Here is a 26072-nt window from a genome sequence, read left to right as displayed (position 1 = left end):
TGATATGTATGAAATCTTACCGGAATAACCAAAAGTATGGCTGTATTAGGATATCATAAGTCACTACAACTTGCCATTGTAAGTTTATATTTTTTGGCAGCAGGAAGACTGTCAAAAAATTATGAGACTGCGGTGTAGTTTTTTTTTTCTCCCTCCGCAACATCTGTCAAAAAAGTATAAAAAGGCACTCAAAACGCAGAAATTAATGAACTCTTTATCCTCTCAGGCCTTTTGGCTAAGATCAAGTGTAGTATCTGTTCTTTATAGTTTAACAACTATAATGAGGAACATAGTTCCTCACGTTGTTAATCTAATTTTTTCCTCCGGGAAACCTGGGCTCTGGCTTGCTATCTCGGGATTCCACAGGTGTCCTTTGCCTTACACTACCCGCAAAGTGACGCCGATCCCACTCTTTATACTATTTTATATCGAAGAAATGATAAATGAAAAAGTTATGGCTTGACAAAATAAAATGTCCGGGTAACTTACACTTAATTTGAAGAAACAAAAGTAAATAAGGTTGATGAAAATGCATGCTGCAGTATATAGTCAATGTTTTTGTTACTCCCAAAAATTGAATTGTTCATCTATGCCTATATGTGCATTTGGACGCTGCAGGTATATAAAAGAACCCCTCCTTTCAACGAAGTGTATGCCTTCTTTTTGTCATTTTAGTGGTAAGTTTCACTGGAAAAGTGACAAACAATCACATTTAAAAGACAGAAGACTACACGGATAACGTTAACGTCGACTAAAATTTCATAGAAAAGAGCAATTGATAATCCTCTTTGTAGTTATAAGTGAAGAGGATATGCTAAGAAATATGGCTTTCTATTAGTCAACGCATCAATTTTGATTGCTTTGTTTTCCTATCTTGTGTTTTCTCCTTGCTTGGAGTGTTCGGTTGACCTATTCTCATTCTATTAAGGGGTACTTTACTTTTTAACTTTGCTATTGTGGGTTTGGGTCTAAAAGGTGTTTCAGTAGTTCTGACGACGAAATCTTTTGGCTTTTTCTTCTTGCTATTCTAAACGTCGAAATCTTGACGCTTTATTAAAGCAATGAGCCACGGTCGACACGAAGACTTTATATCAAGCTCAAGCACTTCTATAGATGATAAGATAACAGCAGCAACAAAAGTCAACACTGGATGTACGGAGCGGCAGTCAGTGGCACAACGAAGATCCTACACTGGTAAATTCTTACTTCCTTATCAATGCCTAACATTATAACAGATCATCGGTACAGATCGAAATCAACAATCTTTCACTTTTCACAAACAGGTCAACTACCGCCACCGTCTTTCGCAGAGTCAGAATTTCATCAGATCCAACGAAATCAGAATACGATCAGAGGCAATTTATTGAAATGGTCCAGTGTACCTTCACGTTATCCTAATCTGAGCAATGCTTGGGAATTCGCAGGGTAAATAAGACTACAGCATTGCAAACTAAACTACCTTATACTAAGCTAGTTATATTGTTACACACTAAAATTAAGGTGGGGAAACACCTATTACATGGAAATGGAACCCTCGGATATTGAAGTGTATAAAAGTGAATTATCCAAAAGGACAATGATAGGCCTCTGGCGTGCCACTTCCATTGCCGGCAACGACCTGATCGCTTCCGTTCTCTACTCCATTGGGCCCTGTGCCGTTCAAGCTGGCAAATACGCACCCATTTCTATGCTGCTAGTTGCCCTATTAATGTATCCTATGAAACGTATCATTACCGAAGTTGCTACTGCAATGCCTTTGAATGGTGGTACATACAATGCCTTACTTAACTCCACCTCCAAATCAGTTGCGGCTGTAGCCGCTTGCCTTTCGATATTGGATTACTTGGCAACATGCGTTGTATCTGCTTCCACCGCAAGTGCTTATTTGGCAGCCGAAGTTGTGTTGCCTGAAAAATTGACTCCCTTTGTTTTGACAATTACTATTCTGATTGCATTCTCATTGATATGCTTACTGGGGCTGAAAGAGTCCTCGACGCTGACATTATCTATTTTCACTTTACACTCAGTAACGATGGCAGTGGTTATAGTGACCAGTGTGGTGGCATGGGCAAGATTTGGAAACTCAACTTTGATTGATAATTGGTCTAGTATACCTGATCCCCCTGGTACTAATCCTCTATTGTTAATTGCTAAAGGTGTTTGCATCGGCTTATTGGGAGTCACCGGTTTTGAGGTATAATAACATTCTGGTTTACCTATTTACAATTGAGGAAGGGCCTAAATGGTCTTAATTCGCGTTAATTTTTATTTATTTTTTTCAGTCTGCAGAAAATTACATTGAAGACTTGAAACCCAATATCTTTCCGCAAGTGATGAACAACATGTTTCTATTTTTGTTGACTCTTAATGCTCCAATATCCTTCTTAACCACTGTTCTTGTGCCCATCCCAATCATTGACCAAAATTCAGCAAATGCTGTGTCTATCTTGGCTGAATATGCAGCTCAGAGTGGGCGATGGCTTCGCTTATGGGTCATGGTTGATGCCGTGATTGTGCTATGTGCAGGTGTATTAACAGGTCTAATTGGAGCTATTGGATTGATACAACGTCTGGCCAGCGACGGCATCCTGCCCAAGTTCTTTCTGATCCGCAATCAGTGGACAGGATCCTACCAAACCATCATTCTTACCTTCTTGGCACTCAGTGTGACATTATATGTGATTGTAGGCGGTGATACCAGTTCATTGTCAGGAGTTTTCGCTGTAGCTTTCTTGGGAAGTTTATCTACGTTTGCTGTTGCTAATATCCTCATCAAGTATAAACGTGGACGCTTACCGCGATATAATCGCGTATCATTACTGACCGCGTTTTTTACGCTTGGTTTGTTGATGGCGAGTTTAATTGGAAATATCATCATCAATCCTATGATTGCCGAATATTTCGTTATTTATTTTGCGGTGGTGTTGATTATTGTATTAGCAATGTTGAAACGCTGTTGGCTATGGAAGCTATGCTACTGGCTGTTTGATCAAATGGATTTCCTACATCATTTCTCACCTCACACAAAAGAAAAGGTTGAACTCTTTATACAGGGCCAAATCAAGAAAGTGAGGAAATTACCGATTGTTTTCTTCTTAAAAACGGACGAACCGCATGTGATGAACAAGGCTATTCAGTATATAAAAAAGAACGAAGACACAGGCCAAATCAAATTTGTACATGTCTATCAGAATTCGAATGATATACCGGAGAATTTAGAAGCCCATCATCGCATGTTGGATCAAATTTACCCAAAAATTCAAATTGATCTGGTAGGATTATATTAATTATGGTGTTCTATTGCCCAAAGATTTTTCAGAAAACTCATACATTCCCCCCCCCCCCGTTTGTAAGATCTTTATCCAAGGCAAGTTCAACCCTGCTACTGTAGATGCTATCTCCAGACAGCTGAATATATCCAAACCTCAAATGTTTATGGCCTGTCCCGGCGAAAACTTTAATCATTCTTTCGGTGAGTTCGATGGCGTACGAATTATCATGTTGTGAAGATAACGCTTCGCTTCTTCCTTCCATTTGAAAGTCGATCTTTCCTATATCATGCTTTTTCATCAACTACTTGTACATATACACACTCAGCCCACTTCTTCTTTTTCTGCAAGGAGACAAGAAATGCTTCTTGTTTATTTCATTTTTATACCTGCACCATGTATATAGTGCTTATACAATATATTGCTATGAGGCATTGCAAAACAAAGTTGAAAATTACTGCTCTCTGTTTAGTTGATCTTGAGAAGTTCAACTTCGAAGATCAAGGTAGCCTTTTCAGGGATAACACCAGGAATACCACGGTCGCCATAAGCGTAATCAGATGTACAGGTTAATCTGGCTTTTTGACCGAGGGACAATTGAGGGACACCTATATTTATCAAATTTTGAATAACATGCTATACGTTTATCGAATGCAAATAATGCCTCATAATGATCTTATTTTTTCCTCACCTTCATCCCAACCCTTGATGACACGTCCGACACCGATTTGAGTGACAAAAGGTTGATTGCGATCACGGGAAGAGTCGAACTTCTTACCGTTAGTGAGAGTACCAACGTAGTGCATGGTGACAGTATCACCCTTCTTGGGGAAGTTCTTTCCGTCACCAGGAGCAATAGTATCGATACTATTTAAACAAACCAGCAGTTATTATTATAACCCTTTGTCCAGTACTTAAATCAATATTGTATATAATAGCCTGTACAGCAGCGAAACAACTACTTACGTAACACCCATATTAAAGATAAATTTGAATATGCAAAAGAAGAAAAAACGCGCGTTTCATTCCAATTCAAGAAAAGCTTTTTAAAGGTAGGATAAGCCTTCTTTTTCAAAGTCCACTTCTAGCATTGCCTATGACGTCATTCATCGAACTTAGGCACATTTACCTTCAACCGTTCTTTTTTGCCTAATGTATCTTATCAGAAGCTCGAAAACGTACTCCAGACAAATTTCTGCACAAAGTATTATTTCGTTCCTCTAAACAATTCGTTTTTTCCCTGGAAATCCTATACAATCTAACCTTTTCCATAATCTCTAATACAACAAAGACCATATAAGGGTTCTTACGAGCTCTTAGCTTAGAACGGTACTGACGTGTTTGGAGAGATAACAACTACAATATTCAAGTACATACTACCAAATTCTCCACGGTCCATCTATATTGAATCTGATATAGATTGTATACAATATATAGCAAGATAGACGCAAGTATAACTAATTACACCAGAAGCATCTGAATCTGTATGGATGACTAGCGTACGTGTTATCGCAATAATATAATTCCCATCAGACCTCCTTACAAGTAAATAATCTTAATCCCATTTAAAGACTGACACTATGACGTGTATGAATTTGTCGAAGCCAAAAATTGAAAGAAAAACAGATTCTGATGCATGTTTGTGAAGTAACGAAAAATTGCCTGGTTAATCATTCAATTTCACGTGATATAAAGTTCAGGAAATTCGGATAAGACGGTCATTTTATTATTTTTTGTTGGTCAATGCTGGTTGCCAGTTTTCTCCACAATTAGATTAAAGAAATTGGGCTATTCGAGGTTTTCAATTTCTTCTCTGTATCTTTTATTTGAAATTTCAGCTCTCGGTATCAGGAAATTGTAAACGTATTACTAACGATCTTATCATGTCACAACAGAATAAATCAACAGTCAGTACATCATGTAAGCAGCTAAACAAACCCAACTTTTTTCTACAGAGTTCCAGCTTGTTTTTATTATGATTTTGACTATTATTAAGATTCTATTCCTACAAGCGCTCCTGCAGTTGACTCAAAGGACAGCAATAGTAAGAAACGAACTCTAGATGAGATAACGATAGACGACAATGCATCACATATCACTACAGTTTCTGAGGGCTCAACACCCCCAATATCGACTCCTAGAAAGGAAAGAAAAGGCCGTAAAGCGCCTCACGAACTGTTGACGGATGCAGAAAAAAAGGCTAACCATATTGCTTCTGAAAAAAAACGTCGGCAAAATATACGTCTTGGCTTCGATCAATTGATCGATATTGTTCCTACATTGAACCAAGAAGGAAACAATCGATCAGAGGCGCTTATATTACAAAAGTGTAACGTTATACTTGCTTGTAACGGCCTATTGTTGTTGTTGTACTTGATTAAGCTTACATAAACATATATCTTTTTTCTCCTTTATAGCTGTGGATCATATTAGGCATCTGATCAATGAAAAGAATGATTTAAAAAGCCAGATTAAGGATTTAGAGAATATTCTGGGTGAATCGTAAGTGTAAAAAAACATTAAAGTATTGAAGCATCATACTTTAACTGAAAGAATTGAAAAATGACCCTTTTCTATCATCGATCAAATACGACGATAGGACCTATGATGATGATGTAAGATGAGTATAAACATCTTGTTGAAAATAGTGTAAAAGGTTACTCATTCATTCATTCTATATTCTCAAACGCACCAAGACATCTGAGGATGAGCTGAGTTGAAGAATGGCCAAAAAATCAACTTGAACAGTAGCTAGATTTCCTTTCAGTGTTTATAGACACAATTATTTTTTATTTGCTGTTGTTAATAACTTACTTATGTTACTTTGACACAAGTTACAAATAATCTTATGCAATTTTACTATTTACATGTAATATTACTATACCGCTTTGCACCCTTCTCTAAGCGTTGTTTAATGATATATTATCCGAAGATGTGGTTGGGGCATCTGTTGTCGTATTGCTGGTATCAGCAGTAGCACTGATGGCGGTAGTAGTAGAGGTAATAGCAGTAGGAGTAGAAATGGTTGCTTCGGCATCTTTCATTAATACATCACCATCCTGTTGCTCCTGCTGCTCGGAGGTTTCAGCACCGTTGTTATTATCATTATTGTTGTTGTTGTTGATTGTATTCCATTCCTTTATCGCTTTATTCATAGCAGCATTTACTGCTTCTTTGTTGTCTATACTATCCTTATTACTTTTGTCACCTAACTCGGCATTCAATGCTTCTAACTCTTCTGCGTCGCTCAAGGTATAAAAGGCAGTAGTAGAGTTTGTTTGCGCTTTAGTTTGGTTGCTAATACTAGCAGTTACAGCTTTTTGTTGAGGCGCTTGTTCTTGTACAGCTGGTGGCGTGGTATTTGTGTTAGTCATGGCCGGTGCTGCTGTCAAAGCAGGGTTATTCATTGTACGTTCCATGGTAGGTGATCTGCTAGTAATTTTTGGATTGTTGCTCATTGTTGGACCAGCACTGCCATGGATATCAGTAGTTGTGGGTGCTGCTGTCGTCGATAGTGCTGTCGTCGCTAAAGATGGCAATCCTAATTTGGCTCTTAGCTCATCTACTTGGTCCTTTAGCTTCTTATTTTCATCCTCTAGCTGTAAAATCTTCTGTTCCATATCCTGAATATGTTGCTTTTTCTTTTTACGGCATTCTTTAGCAGCGACCCGGTTTCGTAACAAGCGCCGTTGTCTTTTCTCATCATTGGATAGACTGCGTGTATTAGGACGCTGTTTATCGTTATTCGTATTGTTATTAGCGGTTGTAGTGACAGTAGCAATTGTTGTAATCGTAGGTGAACCGGAAACAGGAATTAATTGAGGAGGCTGGGGTGAAGTGTCTGGGGATGTCCGGGATGATGTGGAGGGCGAGGTTTGTGTTTGTGGGTGATGAGATTGCTCTTCAGATTGCTGTTGTTGCTGTTGTTGTGATTGTTGATTTTGAGGTTGTGGGGATGAAGAGGAAGGATTAGAAGCACTTGTTTGAGAAGTATTCTGTGGATTTAAAGAAGGTGGTGGACCAGCCAAAGGCGTAATAATCCCATTTCCAGCGCTAAGAACGCCATTTTGTTGCATTTGCTGAATAATAACAGCAGGAGGCAATCCAGTGGCTGAAATAGCCACAGGTGTAATCATGGCTTGAGCCAAGGTAGTAGCGAATTCTTGGCCGCCATGGTAGGATGATTGAAGTAATTGTTGCTGCTGCTCTGGTGTCAACAAATGAAGGCCAGGTGGTGGTGGTGGCGGTGCAATAATCTGAGGTGGTTGTGGTTTATTGATCCCATGATGGATTGGGTCTTCGTTATCCTTCTTGGTAGTGACTTCATTATTCTCTAACTGTTGATCTTTCTTTTCTACCTTAATGAGAACTTCATCTGTTTTCTTGCTCTCGTCGCTAAGATTGTCACTCTTTTGTGGTTGATTGTCATTATTTATTGTGGCATTTGCTTTATCTTCACCGTTCGCTTCAGTGGATATCGTATCCTTCACTTTTTTAGCATTGGTCCTACCTAAATCGACCATGTCTTCTTCATCAGCATCATCAATGATGAACTCCGCAGTGAGTTTATCGGCCTCATCTTCATCCATTTTATTTTGCACTACAGATAGTTTCGGTGCTTTTGGCTCCCTTGTGTCCAATTCATCCTCAGTGTGCCTTTTTAAATGCGATTGCTCTGTTGATGCTGTTGTTTTATTCGATTCATTCTCGAGCTGTTTTTCAGTAACAGTAGTAGCAGTAGAAGGTATTGGGTCAGTCATAATCGAAACTATAGATTTATCCATAAGTCATTGTTGTGCGTGTTAGTCTGATTTCTTTATCTTCTGACCAGTTTTTCTTTTAAAGGTATATCAAGAGAATGTGAACTGAAGTGAAAGGGAAAAGAGGAAGCAGTGACAGTGAAGTGGGCCGAATTTGATACCAAACAACCACCAATCGACCCAATTCTGCTTTTACGTAAACAAAGTAGAAGAATACGACATTGATACCGTTGTATTTATAAACTGATATTGAAACGCTTGCATTATATCATGGTAACGTGTGAAATTTCGGTCACTGTTTTGCCCCCTTTTCTGACCAACCTCCCCTTTTACCTCACTTCAGATACATCATTTCTACCTTTAAATATATGTCTTTTATCATCATTCCTTGGTTGAAAGTGGATTTGATAATCGTACCTTTTATAATGAATGCACTTTATTGGCGAAAATTGGACGGTCGGGAATAGTATTCAAACAGGTTTTGATGACGAAAAGCGCTTTTGTCTACGTAAGTTGAAAAGAGGAAAAAAGGGTGACGAAGGCAAAAGTGACGAAAGAAGTTACGAAAAATTGTTTTTCCTTGTTGCTGCACTGTGCAAAACATTAAAGCTGGGGGTATTTTGACCAATCAACAATAACAGTCGAAATAAAAAAGTTTTTTGAGGTCAGACACATACAAAGACCATTTTTAGACGACTAACATAAGAAAATTGGAATGCTTTTAGCAAATATTGTGGAAATTCTTCTGGTCCAGTTTCGAGCTGAAAGCTATAGTTCATGGCTCTTCCCAACTCCCAACACTTTTCTCGGTCAGCGGAGTCCAACTCGGCCTCCAAGCCCAAAAATCATTCTAAACGCTCCTATGCCCAAGTGGTCACAGCGTCTAAACGTGTTTCGCTGATGCATAAAGGCATCGAAGCTCCTGATATTGATGAAGGCACGACTTATAGTCGCCTTCAAACACGTGTCTATAGGTCCTCACGTACAATGGGGGCTTTGCTATTATCTATTTCACCGGTTCTCAAAGACTACTCCGAACTTCAATGTATGCAATTAGTTAAGGAACAGCACCCGGAGGTATATGGGTGCACCATTGCAAACGACGGTAGTCACAGATATCTTGAGATATATATCCAGAAGGACAGTAATGATCTCGCTTATAATGGCGTCAAGTTTCCCAACGCCAAGCTACAAATTCTTCCCTGCCAAGCTATCGATGACACGAACACCATTACTAAAGTCACTCTCACGAATTTACCTATGTTGCCTCCCACCGAAGTATTGGCTGGTTTACAAGAAAGCCTTCAACCGTTTGGAAACTTAGTTGACATAGGCATCGTTACTGAACCTACCACCGGCCTGTTCATGGGATCAGGTTACGCTGTACTGAGCACAAACCCCACCGACTCCACTATAGTACCATTGGCACACACTATTATGTGGCAAAATACAGATGAAGTCTTTCATTGTACTTGGAACAACATGCCCACGTGGTGCCGCTATTGTCATGAAACTGGTCATACTAAATTTGAATGTGAAAAATCCAAAGCAAGAATCCGCTGTTACAACTGCCACCAACTTGGCCATCGGGCTTTTGAATGCCCTCGTAAGACGATTAATCCGCAAGCTAAGAAAAGAAAGACAACTCCCGCTCCCGTAATCGCCGAATCTATTCATGCAGCCAGTACTGAAACCGCATCACCTAGTAAACCAATTGAAGCTGAGAGCCTTCAGGATGAATCAGATACAGATATCGTCAGTGACGCCGACGAAGATATTGATGACATGGAAGTTGAACAATTAGTCGCAGAGAAAGATATACCTCTGGATGAATTAATGATCGCATATAAACATAAATTGTTTGACGAAGCTCAACTTGAACACCAAATGGAGAACAACGGGTTAGCCGTGGAAGACTTATCAACTGAAGATGCAAATGCACTGCGCAGGCTTCATGATGATCTAACTGTGCTAGTAAAGGAAATTAATAGACGTCAGGATGACGCCTCTGCCGAAGAGGCTCATCAATAATACATTACCCTAAACAATATATATATAATGACAAAACATATCTCTTGTCACTACGCTTCACTGAACGCCAACGGCTTGGTGAAGACCATCACATCCTCAACTTCAACTTCAACCCATAACTATCTACGATATCTTAAACTTCAAAAATTTGATATCCTTTGTCTACAAGAAACGCATACCAACTCCTCAAACATAATCGATCGCTTACAACTACAATTACAACCTACTCAAGCCTTTTGGACTGATTATGTAGGCATTATCTCTTTCTCACCAAATTATCAATTGACTTTATTAGATACTTCAGCATGGTACTCATCCCATCGATATCAGCTTTGTAAAGTTACCCATCCTCAACAGTTTTTTACACCTTTTTATATACTGAATCTCTATGCACCCGCTTCATCCCCACCGACTCGACGTTCTTTCTTTGCTGACTTGACTAAATTACTACACAATTTGAATACAACCATCCAGTTAGACAGATTAATTATTTCAGGAGACTTTAACTATTCGCATCTCCGTGAAAATGACTTAACCTCTGCCACATCTAACATTTGGGAAGCACTGCTTACCGAATCCTTTTTCAATAGTATGATACTTAACAATATGGACAGCATACCCACTTTTCAACGGCAACACGGACCGACATCGCTCGTCACATCCGTCATTGATTATATCTATCTGGGCGAAAGCCTTAGACACGGTATTTACGACAACGCTAATATAAGAATTGACCCTCGATGGTCTGACCATTCGATTTTGTCCATCCAGTTACGGGTAGGCAAATCCAAACTAGGTCCTGGAATGCTTCGGGCGAACCCATTCTTATTAAGACAAGATAAATTCAAACAACATCTCACCCATCGATTAGAGCGTCTCGTGGAATCGTTTGATTCACGAATTACGCCTCAAGACCAGTGGGAACAAATAAAGCAAATTACAAAAGAAACAGCCAAAACGTATGGAAGGAAAATCTCCTGTTGGCGACAAAAAACTCTGACTCAACTTGAAAAACAACGCAACCGCCTGTTACGGTCCAAACCACCTGCGTCCGTTCTTGCAGAAAAATTACCTTCACTGATGGGCAAAATTTATAAACTACAACAGGAGCTCACAGATATAGCAGCTTTAAAATCCGGCGTTCGATGGAGGGAACGGGGCGAAAAATCAGCCTCATACCTGAAAAGATTACATCAACAACGAAGCACACAACAATACATGGCCGGCATCCGCCGAGACGCAACCAATGAAGCTAATGACGTGATCATAGATCAACAGGGTATGCAACAGCTTGTCAAAGAATTTTATCAAAGATTGTACACCGCCCAGCCAGTTGCACCTGAATCTATTCGGGCGTATTTAGATAGCATCCACTTCCCAACTAAAGTAGAATCATTCGAATCTGAGAACTTAATAACGTCCATTACAATCGATGACTTACGCCAGTTGGCCAAGCGGTCTCCTACCCAGAGTAGCCCTGGAAATGACGGACTAGGATATCCCTACTTAGCATTTTTATTCAGCCTTCCTTTTCTTCAGTCAATTATCGTCAAGGTATACAATTATGCTTTAAGTGATGGGATCTTTCCTATCTCATGGAAAGATATACGGGTCCGCCTTTTGCCCAAGAAAGGTGACTTAACGTCTTTGAAGAACTGGCGTCCCATTTCTTTGATTAATTGCGACGGGAAAATCTTTACACGCCTCCTCACACAACGCTTGGCTCCCATTATGACTAGAATAATCAACCCATATCAGAAAGGTTTTCTTCAAAACCGTTTCATAGGTGAGAATGGATTGATAGTACATCTAATTTTACAACAAGCGCGACAGTTCAAATCAGAAGGAATAGGCCTCTTGTTAGATCAAGAAAAGGCCTATGATCGTGTTCACCCCAGCTACTTGGAACAAGTCATGAAGCGCTTCGGTTTCCCTGCCACATTAATTACTTGCGTTCAACAACTTTTCTTTGGCAATGCTGTTCAAATCAACACCAACGGGTTTTTCACCGATGATATTGCCCAGACCCGGGGACTAAGACAAGGGGATCCATTATCCCCTCTCCTTTTTAACCTCGTACTTGAACCATTGCTTCTATCTATCTAACAGGATCAATCATTTCAGGGTTATTACTCGCATGTTCAAGGATCACCACAGCGAATCAAATGTCTCGCTTATGCAGACGACATCTGCGCATTTGTTAAAGATGCGAATGATTTTCAACTGTTAAATCAGCACCTTCGACGCTATGCAGAAGTTTCTAACGCTCAGTTCAACCAACACAAGACGGAAGCCTTTTCTCTATCAGGGGATAAATCCATGTCTTGGACATCCTTATTACAGTCGCATAATATCTCTGTTTTCTATACTAAGTTCTCTCCTTCCCCTCTCCGGTATTTAGGCTTCTATTTACATTATACGACTCACCAACGAAATTATGTTCAAGATATATTATTAGAATCTGTTCAAAAGCAAGTGGCACTTTATTCACCGAGACAATTATCATTACGTGGTCGGGTAACGATAATGAATACACTTATATTGTCCAAAGTTTGGTACTGTCTTCGTATATTCCATCCTACCAAAACCTTTATCAAAGCCTTACAGAAACTTAGCTATCAGTTTGTATGGCGGAAAAAATTCCCACTAGTTTCCTATGCTCGACTTCTAATGCCCAGACACTTAGGAGGAGTTGGTCTGTTAAATGTTGCGATGCAACATTTAATCCTGCAAATGAAATGGTTAATAATGTTATTCTCACCACAGCCTTCCCTAGTTCAAGTACTCCTTCGCCATCATTTCCGGTTGATGGGCATCACATTTACTAGTCCCTTACTTCCTTTCTTTTGCGCTATTCATCGTTCTCCTCATCTTTGTCATCCAACCTCGGTTATACCGATTATGTTCACAGCGTTTGATCATTTGAATGTTACCCTCCCATTGGAGGATATTCCACTCAAGAGCTTGTTACTCTTCCCATTACATTCGTTGTTTACACGTTTACCAGAGTCGCACTGGCTAGAACGCCATCCCAAGATGCTTGCCAACGCCTTTTTCCGCTACGACCAGTCCACTAACCGCCTCATAATGAAACGACCAGGTGAATATAATGTGAAACCGCGGTTGCTTTCACATCTCTTGGGCCAATTGCTCACCGATGCTACAGTTCAACTTCACCCGTATATTCACAGGGTGCCGGCAGGCTCTTCTATCACTACCGACGACCCAGATAAGTCATTGGAAATTACACTACTACGACGATTGGCCAACAGTAACCTTTGGCGTCATTATTCGGCTTCAACGTTTAGACTTCATCATCACATCCAAATGCAACAAGCATCAGGTATAGGGGTGATCCCCAAACGGATGTTCACCCTGTTCTGGTCCCTTCCTTTGTTTCTTCCGGCTCGTGACCTAGGCTATCGCACCATTTTGAAAAAATTACCATGCTTATCAGTCTTACAAGCCGCAGGGGTAGTTTCATCTGCTACCTGCAGACTCTGTAATCATGATATTGATACGTTCGAACATTTTACAACCAGTTGTCCACCACGCTGGCAGATATGGCAAGAAGGACTCGCGATATATTTCCCATCCTTCGACTTTGATCCTCAAAGCATCTCCGCCGCCCTAAGATTACAATCGCCACCATCACTACCTTCGTCCGAGCAATCTCGACTTTTCACCGTCTGCTTCAGTATCCATTGGGCTATCTGGACGTCATTTTTTCAAATGATATTCCATGATATTCCTTTTCATCCCCCATCCGTCTCTAGTAAAGCATACAACATAATTTCTTTGAGCCTGTCTTCCTCGCAGCTCATGCGAGAAGCGGCTGCTTTCGACTAAATTTACTTGTCATAGAAATCTTCCTTTCCTCTCCATGTCCCACCCCTCAGCGATGTGTGACTAATTTATTATTTTAAATAAAATAATCTACAAAAAAAAAAAAAAAAAAATGAAAGCTATAGTTACCTCCAAACTTTCCTTTAGGATTCCAATGTTACATAGTTTTTTTATTTAGCTTGTTGCAAACTCCTCTGAATAAGCCCGATATCAGGTATCATTGAATAAACATTGCGTTCTTCGTAGAAATGGTTCTCAGGAACGATATGAAATAATTGTTGTCAAAAACATAGATGTTGTCAATTTAATAAGAAAAAAAACGACTCTACTTGAGATATTTCAGCAGAAGATGCTGTTCAATTCCTTCTAACTTCACAAAAAAGCTTACTTAGGGCAGTTCTACGCTTACAAAGTGATGAAAGCAAAGTTCAATACATATTATGTGCTCGCCATGAACCGCTTTTCGTTTAAGCCGAACTTGGCCTTAGCTCGTTTACTCTGATAATAACAAAAATATAAAGGTGCCGAATCTCCGTCCGTGCTACAATCCTGACCGGCATGTATGGAGTCATATGTGCAAAGAGTGCGATCCTACTTATGAAGATGAAAATATAACAGCTGAATGGAACGAGACACAAACCTCGATAGCAAAAGGTGACAGGTTCATTTATGTATCGTACGTCTGTGAGCATGTGCAATGCATTCTTCCTCTTTATCAAAGCACGCACCAAACAATAGAAGATATGGCTAGCATGTTCATAAAAGAAGGCAGAAGAATAAGATAATATCAGAGAAGATTTTAAGGGAAGAGAAGTAGAAGTAAAGGAAACTATTAAGACAGTAAGCCTGGAATTTAATGAAGAAACCCTTCTCGAATGAGTGCAGCAAATAACCTGCTATCGCACTTGTAAATAGCATGATATATATAGATGCTGTGGAGATGCCAAAGTGTACAATTTGGCGTACAGGCATTACGTACAGAATGTTGAAAAGGAGGTTAATCGATCAGTGAAGCCACAGTGGCTTACATTGGTGACTATCACGGCTCAACCAGTACTATAATGTTGGTTTATTTGTATTTCCATTTTCATTAACAAGTATGTCATCTATGTGAAAAAGAATGGTACTGATTTCAGTTTTCAACGTTAACAGTCACTATGCCCTGACTCGCTAAAAGCTGTGGGATGTTATATGCAAGCAGAAAACATTCTTAAAATGGCTGTATAAGTATCCTTGTCCAAATGCTTTCGCTAATCATAGAAAGGAATTCATCTATCTGATATGACCATATTCAACTTGATTACCTTCAACAGGTTGAGATATTTACAAATAACATTTATAAAGTCGACAGGTTCGCCGTTTTTGAAATGCAGAGCAATATGTCTTAACGAGAAAGCTGTTAAGATTTACTGTTTTAAACTTTTAGCCTTTAATAGAAGTGCTTTTCCTGTTTCTTCATTCTTTATCGTGCATAAAGAATAGAGATAAGAACCATCTTCACCCCTTAGAATCCTCAAGCAAACCTTAACAAACTAAAATATGTGAAGGATAGTGAATCATTAGAAACAAACAATGATGGGCTACCCACCGAAGAAAAGCATTCTTACTCTATTGCCTACCTGAATGAATAAGAATTCTGTCCACCTTTCTTCAGTTTTCAAGCATGCATTTTTCATCCAAAAAGCGTCCTTACAATAGTAAAAAACAACATAATAGATCTTTGAAGACGAAGGATCACAGAAAAGTTGATAAACTTAGTCACGTCGATAACTTTTCTACCGTTGATAACAGTTCTTATCATTTATATCGTACAATGATAGCACCAGCAGCCGCCGCTTCTTTTGCCCCTTTCACTACATCGCCCGCGATAAAAGCCTCACCAACTATACAGAAAGATGTTGCTGTAGCCGTTGACAAAAAGGCCATAATAACTGCAAACAGCTCTCCTCAATCTGAGACTGCAATTGATGGTTTCATGGCGAAGCACATCAATGATATGGCTACTGTTCCGACTTCAAGCAGATCCGGACCCAGTGAGCAACATAACCCTCACCATCTAGAGAGGCCGCAAGCAACTTCATCTTTTGAGCAGCAATCTTCATCTCAACAACAACAACAATTGTCTCTACCGCAGCCAGAAGCTACTTTACCTGCTGTTAAAAAGGCAAATACAAGCATCATTTCTGTGGCGAAAACAGCAAACAACGGAAATGACGAAATAAAGGTAATGGAAGCAACCACTTTATTGTTGCCTTCGCCCTCCACCACCGCAGACTTTGGTCGGCCCGGTGGACAAGGACCTACTTTGCTCTCCAATGGATCAACATCAATGGAAGAAATCTATCAGGGGCACTCGCAACAACAACAGCAGCAATCCAAGACAAACAGCTTCCTTGCTCCTGTGCTTACTACGTTCTTCGGTGCTGTCACTATAGGTTCTTGTATCGCATTCCTTATTTTCCTGAAACGAAGAAAAAACAAAAATGGAAAAGCCAATCGTGTGTATGTCTATGATAATGATGTTGACTCGGAAAAAACAAAGCAAAAAAGAAAGGAAGAGGAAGAGGGAAAGCAAAAAGCCTTTTTTGCTCAACCGCCAGCACCTCAATCCATTACGAAACCTATCGATATACCCGACACGACTATTACTACTACTGCCTTGGCTTACAATGACAATTCTTTGGATGATGATAGACCAGCTTATGCCAAAGCTGTATATGAAGCCTATCGTGACATAAACAAGTATTTCGGTCAATGCCCATCACTGGAACCATCTAGGCAACAACAATCTAAAAAGAAAGAGGAAGAAGATGTGTCGGACGTTGTTGATAATACTAAGGAAACTACTACTACTATTACAGCAACTTGTATTGTAGAAAATAAAGATAATAGTGACCAAAAAGAATTCTCTACAGAAGATACAATGAGTAATACCAACCGAGCTACTAATGACTCATACGTCAAAGCGGAAAGGGAGGACAGCAAACTTATTGACATCAACATTGTAGTGTCTACAGATGAAAAGCACGAGACCAATCGATCCAGCTATATCGCCTTATATAATGATACGGTAGATGTAGATAAACCAGCAGAAGAAAACGAGAAGATGATTCAACTATTACCAATTGTTAAAATGACTGCACATAAACATGATTCTTGGCAAACGTTCATTACTGCACATACAACACCTAGTATTTATGTAGATGCTCGTACTAGCTTTGCTGCTTCAAGCACTTTCAATGGGATGCAAAATACTGATGAGGATACAACTGAGAGCGATGGTACTACTGTTAGTAGTGTAAATAGTGAGGGTAATCGTGATTCTTGGGTCAAAAGACTGGAAATGGTGCTCAGTAAGAATACCCATGAAAGACGAGAAGCGGTCCACCAAAGAGCATGAACAGTGAAATTGCGCTTTTGATCCATCTTCCCCTCTTCTCTGCCTCTGATAAACGTCAAAGCAAAGTTCCATCCTTATCAATCTCATGAGCTTGATTTTTTTTCAATAATGCTTCGTCCATCAAAAAAAAAAGAAAGAAAGAAACCTAAACTTCCTTGGTTTATTCGTTATTTCTCTCTAATAAATAATCTAACAATTCTGATTTTTTTTCGTTGGTTAAATGCTTAAAGTATATACGATTGATGTGAGCTGCCGCATTTTTCACATTGACTAAATCAACATCAAATAGTAGCCACCATTCTTTACCAAACTCGCAAGGTAATGCTATTTTCAAGACACGACATGTCAAGTAAATTGCTGCACAGGCAATAGTCGGTGGTTTATGGGTCACGTAAACAGTTGTCCTTAAGCCATCGTTCAGGTAATTCCATGCTCTACGCGTTACTTCAGTATTATCTTCCAGGCCTAATATCCTAAGGTAGTTAATCATGAGATTGTAAGGTAGTTGGACATACACCATGAAGCCGAGTTTACGAAGGATTTCCATCTCAGCTCTAATGACTCTATGCTTCATGTCGTAAGCTTTCTGTATATGACAGAATGGGGAAGAGACAAATGGAATCAGTTTGGTATGGTTCCTATGCAGAGCCTCAACGCTTTGGTTACCTGCGAAAATGCATCCAGAGGTATTTTTATGCTTTTGTTGTGTATTTTTCGTACGAGTAGATCATACACTGTGATTAAGTATGTCATTCTAACTGTATGTTCTTCGAGTTTTGAAGCTAAAAATAAAGCTCCCATGCTTATATCCTATGTATATGCATGAGATATATGAGAAAAAAATGTGCCACTCTATATTGCAGTTGCAATAATGGTAATAAGACATACCATAATATCGTACTCCTTCAAGCTAGCCATATAATAGAATCTCTGGAATAGCACCTGAGCAGTAGCCATTGCCACTTGTGGCCTATAGGAGACAATAGCAGTCGTTTAATTAAATTTGCAATGATGAAGCTAAAGATCTGCTGTAGATCTTCCTTTGTGTTTTTTACTTTTACAATTTCAACAAGATGCCTGCACTTTGAATCAGTTCTGCACCTACAAATCGAAGATCCTCTTCATATTTCTCTGAAAAGCCGTCTTTTCTAGAAACAGTCGTTTCTAGTTGTTCGAGTGATGCTAAGGGATTGGATAATGTCACTGACATTCCTTCGGAATGATATTAAAAAGGTGAAAGGTAAAAATTTCCACATTAAACTTTGCATTATTTGCATTATAATTTCAGCTTAAAAGCATTGCTTGGAAAAAAAAAAAATTTTACTTATTTTTGCACACGTCTGCAATTCTGTTCACACATTATGTCCGATACGATCTCTGAAGTCTTCATAGAGCTCAGTCTACAACATTTGCACTATAGAGATACGTTAAAGCGAAGATTACATGGCTATATTGTAAATAATACCCAACAACTTCGGAGCTTGCACGCTGAAAACACTTCTAATTGCTTCGTAATTCAAACTGAACCAAGATGATAGATTACGCATGAACAACAGACACTTAGACTGAGTTTACATGGCAACAAGGTGCAAGCGCTTTTAACTGTGAAAGAAAAACAAATAAATCAATCACACAAGCGAATTGATCGATTGCGCACGCAATTTCACTTTAAAGCATGCTCGTCCTCAAAATTTCTATCGAAAAAAGAGATAGACGAGCTCAATTATGATGAGAAGGACATTTATATTACCAGCTTGATAGATATAGTACAGAGTGCTTTTGAAAACACGTCAGCTTATAAACAATTAAACATTCCAGTACCCAGATCAATTTTGATACATGGTATCTCAGGTGTAGGAAAGACAAGGCTTGTAAAGTAAATGCTGAAGTGTATATGGTTTATTCCTATGAATGAAAAGCCGCTTTCATGAGACTAACAGTTGCATAAAATTGATAATTCATCTATTGTTCAGATGTGTGAGCTACCATATCCAGTGCAATCTTCTAGAAATCAACATGTATGACTTACTTTCGTTTGATGAACAAGAATTTGTTACTTCAGAGTTTACGAAATACAACCCTCTGAGTATCCTGTTAAATCAAATAAGAATGGCTGCAGTGAAGACTGCAAAGCGACCCAGCTTACTCCTAATACACGATTTGGATATTCTGTCTAAGAAGAAGAATGTAAATCATGTTCATGCTAAAAGACTGCTCGATATCATGGAAAAAGAATTAAGCCAGATTCAAAAGGACAAAAACAATGAGGTATTTGTGATAGGATTGGCGCAAGAGTTGAATGGTTTACCCGAAGTACTGCTGAAAAGCGTATTTCAACAACACATGACACTACCTATGCCAACTATGTAAGTAGAGATGCTGCTTCATAAAAATAGATGGCACGTAATCTGTATTAATTCGAAAGCTTTAGGCCTGAACGGAAGAAACTATTGCACTATTTTTTAAAGAAAGAGCTCGACTTAGATGAAACAATGTTGGATGAATTTGCAACTTATATCAGCTTTGTATGTTATAATAAGATCAGCAAATCAGTTTTTCTAGTGAATACACAGCTCATGTTATTCAATTTGCCTTTTTTACATATAGCGAACTTCTGGTTATGTGGCAAGGGATTTAAAGTTACTTGTTAGACAACTAAAATTGAAACAAAAACGAATGAGTCAACACAAGGATATGTATCCCGACGATCAAACCTTGATAGAGCAATTTGAACAGCTGGAAGTATCAAAAAAGGACGATAATGGAGATTTAGTTTCTGAATTCGAGCGACTTGATTTGAGCAAGGATAGTAGAAATCGTCATGATAAGCAGACTCTTCTTCAAATACAAGATATCGACACGATTTTTGAGTCATTTAAACCCCCTTCTCAACAACAACAACTCTCTAATCACGATCAGAAAATGGAATCCACTTTACCTAAAAAGAGATGGGATGACATCGGCGGCTATACTGCTATTAAAAATAAGATCAAACAGTCTATTTTACTACCGTTGCTACAGCCTCATCTCTTCACAAAATTAGGTATAAAGCCTCCGTCGGGTTTGTTGCTCTATGGGCCATCAGGCTGCGGTAAAACAGCTCTTATTCAAGCCTTAATCACCGAATATATGATGATGAATATGATCGTTATCAAAGGACCCGAAATTTACTCCAAATATCTTGGCGAGACCGAGCATAAGATTCGTCAAATATTTCAAAGTGCCAAACGGTTAGCGCCTTGTATCATCTTCGTGGATGAAATGGACTCTATTGGTACGAAAAGAGGTTTCGATTCAGCAGATTCAGGAGGAGGAGGAGTCAATGAACGTGTCTTGAGTACATTGCTGAATGAAATGGATGGTATTGAGACGAGACAAGGTGTCATCGTCATTGGATGCACGAATAGACCGGATCAAATAGATGATGCTATCTTGAGGCCTGGGCGTTTGGATCAACTGATCTATGTTGGTCTACCCGATACCGAGGATCGTGTCGATATCATAAAGAAACTGATAAAGAAAGTTTCAGTAGCACCAGCAACGGAGGAAAATGATCAGATGAAGATAGATTACTTGACGTTAGCAAAAAAATTAGAATTTTGTACAGGAGCAGACATTGAAAATTTATTCAGGTACGCGATCACTAGACTATACTGTAATATCTTACATTGTCCAAACTGAACACCCGTATTTCCCTAACAGAGAGGCGGGCACATTAGCACTAAGAAGAGATATCAATGCAGACTATATCACAATGAAAGATATTGATGATGTTATCACACCTATACTGGAAAGAGCAGAAGATCAAGTTCTGAAGGGCAATCTTGACATTTTTGAAAGATTCCTGAAAGAACACTCTTAAATGTCCTCTGAATCAAAAAATCACAAGTTTTTTTTTTTTGAAATATACGTGTAACTTTTCATCTTACACGTGCAACTTGGGTTTTAATGAATGCAATAAAAATCAATAATTTCTGGATTTATTATTAAACCACAGCAAAAAATAAAAGCATGAGGCAGGACCAGCAGCTGCATACATAATGTAGCAGTAGACGAACAGAGAACGAATAGAGTGTCCCTTAAATTATTTTCATTCTGTTATCATGCTGCTAAACTTCTTTTTCTTCTCAATTTATTTTTCCTTGTAAAAACTTCCTACTCTTTTTCCACTTTTCTACTTCCATTCTTTTAAACTTAACATGTTATCCACAGATGACCAGCAAGCGACACCATTACAGCAGCACGATTCCGATCAACAACAGATACAAGATGAAGTGGAAGATCTTGGAGTGAAGAATAACGATCAGCAGCAACTAGAGGAACAGGAGAGGCAAAAAGCGGACTCTGAGCAAGTGACAAACGAAGTGATAGCCAAACTTACACGCTTAGAGGTTAGAAATAAGCTATTTCACCTATTTAAGAGCTGCAGTGTGTATGAATTCGTGATTGATATTATACTTTTTTTTTTTTCATCAAATAGGGCGGATTTCAATGTCTATTGGATAAAGTGAAACAGGACATCCAAGCAGCAAAAGTAAAAAGTATAAGAATTTGTTATAAAAGAGTAAACATGAATAAAAGGGAACAATTAAAATATTTAATATGTTTTTCCATTCGTTTTCCAGGATGTTGCACTGTTTCTTAAAAAGAGAGCAGTCATCGAGGAGGAATATGGAAAGCAAATGATAAAACTGGCACAGTCAGTAAGCGAGACTTACGAGAAGAACCATCAAACAAAGTCTAGGTAATTCATAGAGAATCATAGAAAACATATTTATAAGAAGTAGTTTGACAATGCTTCGGTCATTCCTTTAGTTACGGAACTATATGGACCCAGTTTTTGAAAGTACACGAAAAAATTGGCGAACAAAGAGTCAGGTTTTCCAGTGATATAGCGGAGGTTTCCGACGACGTACAGATTATGAGTAAGGATATCGAAAAGAGTCGAAAGCAAGTAAAAGAGTCGGGTATTCGACATGAACGAATTAGAATGGAAGCAGAAGCTGCACTAGACAAGGTAAAAAAGTGGTCATAACGGAATTTTTGGTGAAGCGTGATCTAGTGAGAGACTAAAAGACAGTTTTTTCGAAAACAAAGAGCAAGCAAAGATACGACATGTTTAGTGAAGAATGGGAGAAGGCTATCATTGCGAAAAATAATAGCGAAACAGCAGACTTGGATCATAGTAGCAAAAGTGGTGGTTTATTTAAAAGCAATAAAACTCCAATGCAGCTTAAACGTCAAGTCGATGAGTCATGTGCAAAAGCGAACCAAGCACAATCGATATACAAGAATCAGCTCATTGCTACCAACGCAGCTCGTCAAAACTATTATCAAATTAAATTACCATCCGATTTGTTCACTTTGAAATCGGTTGACGATGAGTGTAATGCTGCTACACGATATCAATTGGCTCGCTATTCTTATCTATTTGAGGAAGCACTTACGAAAGATGGTTATGCGCTGGATAATGATGACGGAACTGGGCTTAGATCGTTAACAGAAAAGATTGATTATGATATAGATATTGTGGAAGTCGTAAAGAGGATGATGGTGAAGGCAACAAATAATAGTAGTAATAGAGGTCATCAGCAAGGCAGCAGCAACAATAACCCACGACTGATTAACATTGAACAAGAGATACCCTACAAGGAATACCCAATGTCTGCTACTGCTATGAGTATATTAAAACCAAATCCGGTATTTGGTATAGATTTAACACAACTAATGCAAAGAGATGGTCAAGAAGTGCCTCTTGTAGTACAAAAATGCACAGAAGCTGTCGAGCAATTGGGACTGAAAACTGTTGGAATTTACCGTGTGTCAGGCACGAGTACGCAAATACAGAGACTTAAAAATGCGTTTGACAGAGGCAAATATACAACATAATAATAACGGCCGTGCAAAATGAAATTAACATAGAATTTCAATTGTATTGCTAGATTGTAAATCAGTAAATCTCTTGAGTGAAGAGAATAGGGCTGATATCAACAACGTTACCAGCTTGTTAAAGTTATGGTTCAGAGAGCTACCAGATCCATTATTTCCTCAATCATCGTATCAACATTTCATGAATGCAGCAAGTAAGGCTCTGTAGTCTAACTGATCACAAAATTATAGATATATTAATCATGCATTCATTCGTAAAGGAATCGAAAATGATCGTATGCGAGTGTTAGGCCTACATACTATCATCAATGATTTACCAGATGCACACTATGCTACTCTCAAACATATTATGTGTCATCTTGACAGGTAATTTCCTTTTTAAATATTACATCAATATAGTGCATCTGACGGAACCTTATCCTTGAAAAATCACTGTATAGAGTACAACAAAATCAAGAGTATAATAAAATGACAATTGCCAATCTATCAACAATCTTTGGCTTGACTCTTATGGGCGGAGATGGCGGTAGCAACCAATCTTCCATTTCATCCCATCAAGAAAATATACGACTAGCAGACACACAATGGCATGTTAAGATTGTTCAAACTATTATAGAGAATTATAGGCTAATTTTTGAACCCGATGAAGAAGATGAAGGGACAGCATAATTGCAGTATCAGCTTAAATATGGCTTAAATAATAGCGGCTCCATTTATACGATGTCCATTCTGAAAGCTAATAAACTCAACGTGAGATAACCAACTTTCGTGTTGTATTTGGTTTGAAAACTGAACGCTACAACTTAGAATTCTAAATTTGCTAAATATGATGTGAACTGTGGAAATAGAATAACGCATCTAATGTGTCGGCCATTAATGTATTTGAGAGAAAGCTTTGTTTACAATTGAAGCACAATCGACACAATATGCCTAAAATTGCCTTGCTTTCTAGGCGGTGTTCTTTTGAGCAAAAGTATTGTAAATTTGGAACACCAATTCGAAGCTACGACCACGGCTGTTAATTTCTGACATTATGTGCGCAAGCATTCTTATTGCAATTGCAAAGAATAACATTAGAAAAATAGACAGTGGTTTACCTAAGTATTCGAAACAGTAGTAGAAGTAAGTCGCTTGAAGTTATATTTTTTAAAACCAATTCGTTAGAAGTTATCATTGGAGAATAGTTTTCTTCCATTAGAATCCAGCGGATCATCTTTAACAAATATTTTTCACTTATGCTATCTACGGCTATATAAACTTAGTTATATGGCAGCATTAATATATATACCCGTACAATATATATGCAGTGTTCTTGAATAATGTAGGGTGAGAGAAGGCTTCATCAATCTTAATTAACACAGTAACTGTCTGCAATTATCAACTCCACGCACGGATATCTTTACTTACAAAACATAACCTACAATATCTAACGTACACAACAGGTAGACGATAAATTCGGAATATAAACGCAGCTGCGTAAGGGCTTTGCACCTGCCGGGATAATATATTACAGATAAATCCGCTTTGGGTAAAACGGAATGATTATTCAATTAAAGGGTCTCTTTTACGGGATCTTAGATTCAATGATATTATCTGACTATAATCCATCAGTGTCAGCTATATATCCCGATATATTTCGTTGACAGCAAACACAGTGACACTTTCATTTAAAGCAGTGGTTTTCGTTTTTCTTTTCTTTAATTTCATTTTAATTTTTATCGTGTTTATGTTATTCTTTAATCTTATGATTTAACATAATGAATACGCTGATATTCATTTGTAAAACTCATACATTAATCTATAACTTTACTCTATTGCTATTACGGCCTGCACCGTACTTATTATTCAAGTTCCATATTGTAGTTCTCTAGCAACGTGGTGATCACTGTAACGGAATAATCTACTTTTGAATTTGAAAAATTTTTTATTTATCTTATGTAGTCCTCCATGTAATTTAACTCGCACCAAGCTCTCGTGTCACCGCTAGTCAATGATCTAAACTTGGAAGAACATAAATTCAAAAATATTGTATATTCAGTAACTCGTGTAAATCGTGGCTTTGTGCATAAAGCATAAGTTAAATAGAAACGTCTCACAAAAATCTACAAAAAGCAAAAAAAGATAATCGCCTCATAGGGGGCTCGAACCCCTGACATTTGGATTAAAAGTCCAACGCTCTACCGACTGAGCTAACAAGGCTAATCTGAAAAATAAAAAAGTTAATTTAATAAGTTTGAAATATTATAATTCACGTGACTTTGTTACAAATTAAGTATAAGTTCGGTTCGGATTTGACATTTTGCGGTTTAGCTGCGACTCGGACAAATCAGGTTGCGGAAACCTAGATGTTGGTCTTTTCTTTTTTAACTTTTAGCAGGACAGAACCATTTTGCTTAAGCAACCGATGCGCTTGATGAGGCAGCAGTTATGAAAACTGCGTCTGCTGTGGTCATACAATTTAAAGACGTGTATATAATACAAGTTTGCAAAATAAAGGCCACATATTCAACAGTATCATGCCTGACCAGACAGCGTACTCTTTCCTGCCTTTTCTACTCACTCTCTGCTTCTCATCATAAAAGAGTGGGTCGGACTATAAAATGGATATTCATGTTATAGTTGCCGGTACAATAAATAGACAGTTGACGATTGGGAGGTTACAGCTCGTTAAGTGTGTCTGACTCTTCCATTTATAGCGGGTAGTGAATAAGGCTTCTTTATAAACATGTAAAAATGGCAAAAGGAAAACGGCGAGTAAAGACAGTTTGCCAAGCAGAGTTTTCCACAACTATAAGCTTTACACTGTGCGCACGTATAAATGGAGCGTATATATTTTTGCCGTTGTAAAAAAGTGATAGCAAGGAAAGTAGAAAACAA

At 38.5% G+C, this 26072-nt stretch overlaps 8 protein-coding genes and 1 non-coding gene across 9 annotated transcripts; 5 read left to right on the top strand and 4 right to left on the bottom strand.

The window, feature by feature from the left end:
- Positions 1-1525: 1525 nt before the first annotated feature.
- Positions 1526-3507, top strand: BDF20DRAFT_818002 (amino acid permease-domain-containing protein; the record flags this gene model as incomplete). The annotated part of the gene is made up of 3 exons (XM_053077310.1): positions 1526-2194; positions 2283-3272; positions 3355-3507. The coding sequence occupies 3 exons, from the start codon at positions 1526-1528 to the stop codon at positions 3505-3507; spliced, it is 1812 nt and encodes a 603-aa protein (XP_052937008.1).
- A 230-nt stretch (positions 3508-3737) lies between these two features.
- BDF20DRAFT_912030 (FK506-binding protein 1) lies at positions 3738-4246 on the bottom strand (the record flags this gene model as incomplete). Its single annotated transcript, XM_053083908.1, has 3 exons — positions 3738-3877; positions 3961-4136; positions 4236-4246. 3 exons carry the CDS (start codon positions 4244-4246, stop codon positions 3738-3740), a joined length of 327 nt encoding a protein of 108 aa, XP_052937007.1.
- A 906-nt stretch (positions 4247-5152) lies between these two features.
- Positions 5153-5893, top strand: BDF20DRAFT_912029 (uncharacterized protein; the record flags this gene model as incomplete). Its single annotated transcript, XM_053083907.1, has 4 exons — positions 5153-5189; positions 5266-5598; positions 5687-5771; positions 5869-5893. 4 exons carry the CDS (start codon positions 5153-5155, stop codon positions 5891-5893), a joined length of 480 nt encoding a protein of 159 aa, XP_052937006.1.
- Positions 5894-6169: 276 nt separating this feature from the next.
- Positions 6170-8053, bottom strand: BDF20DRAFT_834461 (uncharacterized protein; the record flags this gene model as incomplete). Its single annotated transcript, XM_053078741.1, has 1 exon — positions 6170-8053. One exon carries the CDS (start codon positions 8051-8053, stop codon positions 6170-6172), a length of 1884 nt encoding a protein of 627 aa, XP_052937005.1.
- Positions 8054-15810: 7757 nt separating this feature from the next.
- On the top strand, positions 15811-17424 carry BDF20DRAFT_863171 (uncharacterized protein). Its single transcript, XM_053080657.1, has one exon. It carries the CDS (start codon positions 15882-15884, stop codon positions 17304-17306), a length of 1425 nt encoding a protein of 474 aa, XP_052937004.1. The 5' UTR covers positions 15811-15881; the 3' UTR covers positions 17307-17424.
- Positions 17425-17456: 32 nt separating this feature from the next.
- BDF20DRAFT_863168 (cyclin-like protein) lies at positions 17457-18592 on the bottom strand. Its single transcript, XM_053080656.1, has 4 exons — positions 18368-18592; positions 18195-18276; positions 17973-18116; positions 17457-17892 (listed from the first exon to the last, which is right to left on the bottom strand). The coding sequence occupies exons 1-4, from the start codon at positions 18514-18516 to the stop codon at positions 17467-17469; spliced, it is 801 nt and encodes a 266-aa protein (XP_052937003.1). The 5' UTR covers positions 18517-18592; the 3' UTR covers positions 17457-17466.
- Positions 18593-19649: 1057 nt separating this feature from the next.
- BDF20DRAFT_905599 (P-loop containing nucleoside triphosphate hydrolase protein) lies at positions 19650-21168 on the top strand (the record flags this gene model as incomplete). The annotated part of the gene is made up of 4 exons (XM_053083178.1): positions 19650-19672; positions 19738-19831; positions 19914-20938; positions 21009-21168. 4 exons carry the CDS (start codon positions 19650-19652, stop codon positions 21166-21168), a joined length of 1302 nt encoding a protein of 433 aa, XP_052937002.1.
- A 120-nt stretch (positions 21169-21288) lies between these two features.
- BDF20DRAFT_863163 (Rho GTPase activation protein) lies at positions 21289-24064 on the top strand. The gene is made up of 8 exons (XM_053080655.1): positions 21289-21697; positions 21787-21840; positions 21932-22050; positions 22122-22323; positions 22404-23178; positions 23249-23389; positions 23456-23561; positions 23636-24064. Exons 1-8 carry the CDS (start codon positions 21506-21508, stop codon positions 23862-23864), a joined length of 1818 nt encoding a protein of 605 aa, XP_052937001.1. The 5' UTR covers positions 21289-21505; the 3' UTR covers positions 23865-24064.
- Positions 24065-25321: 1257 nt separating this feature from the next.
- BDF20DRAFT_t60 lies at positions 25322-25394 on the bottom strand. The gene has a single exon. It is a non-coding gene; the product is annotated as a tRNA-Lys (tRNA).
- Between the last annotated feature and the right edge of the window lie 678 nt (positions 25395-26072).

The sequence above is a fragment of the Mycotypha africana genome, assembly GCF_025528875.1.
Source record: "Mycotypha africana strain NRRL 2978 chromosome Unknown BDF20scaffold_4, whole genome shotgun sequence".
NCBI classification, from domain to species: domain Eukaryota; kingdom Fungi; phylum Mucoromycota; class Mucoromycetes; order Mucorales; family Mycotyphaceae; genus Mycotypha; species Mycotypha africana.
Note: the sequence above shows the minus strand (reverse complement) of the source record. Positions and strands in the feature narration are given on the sequence as shown.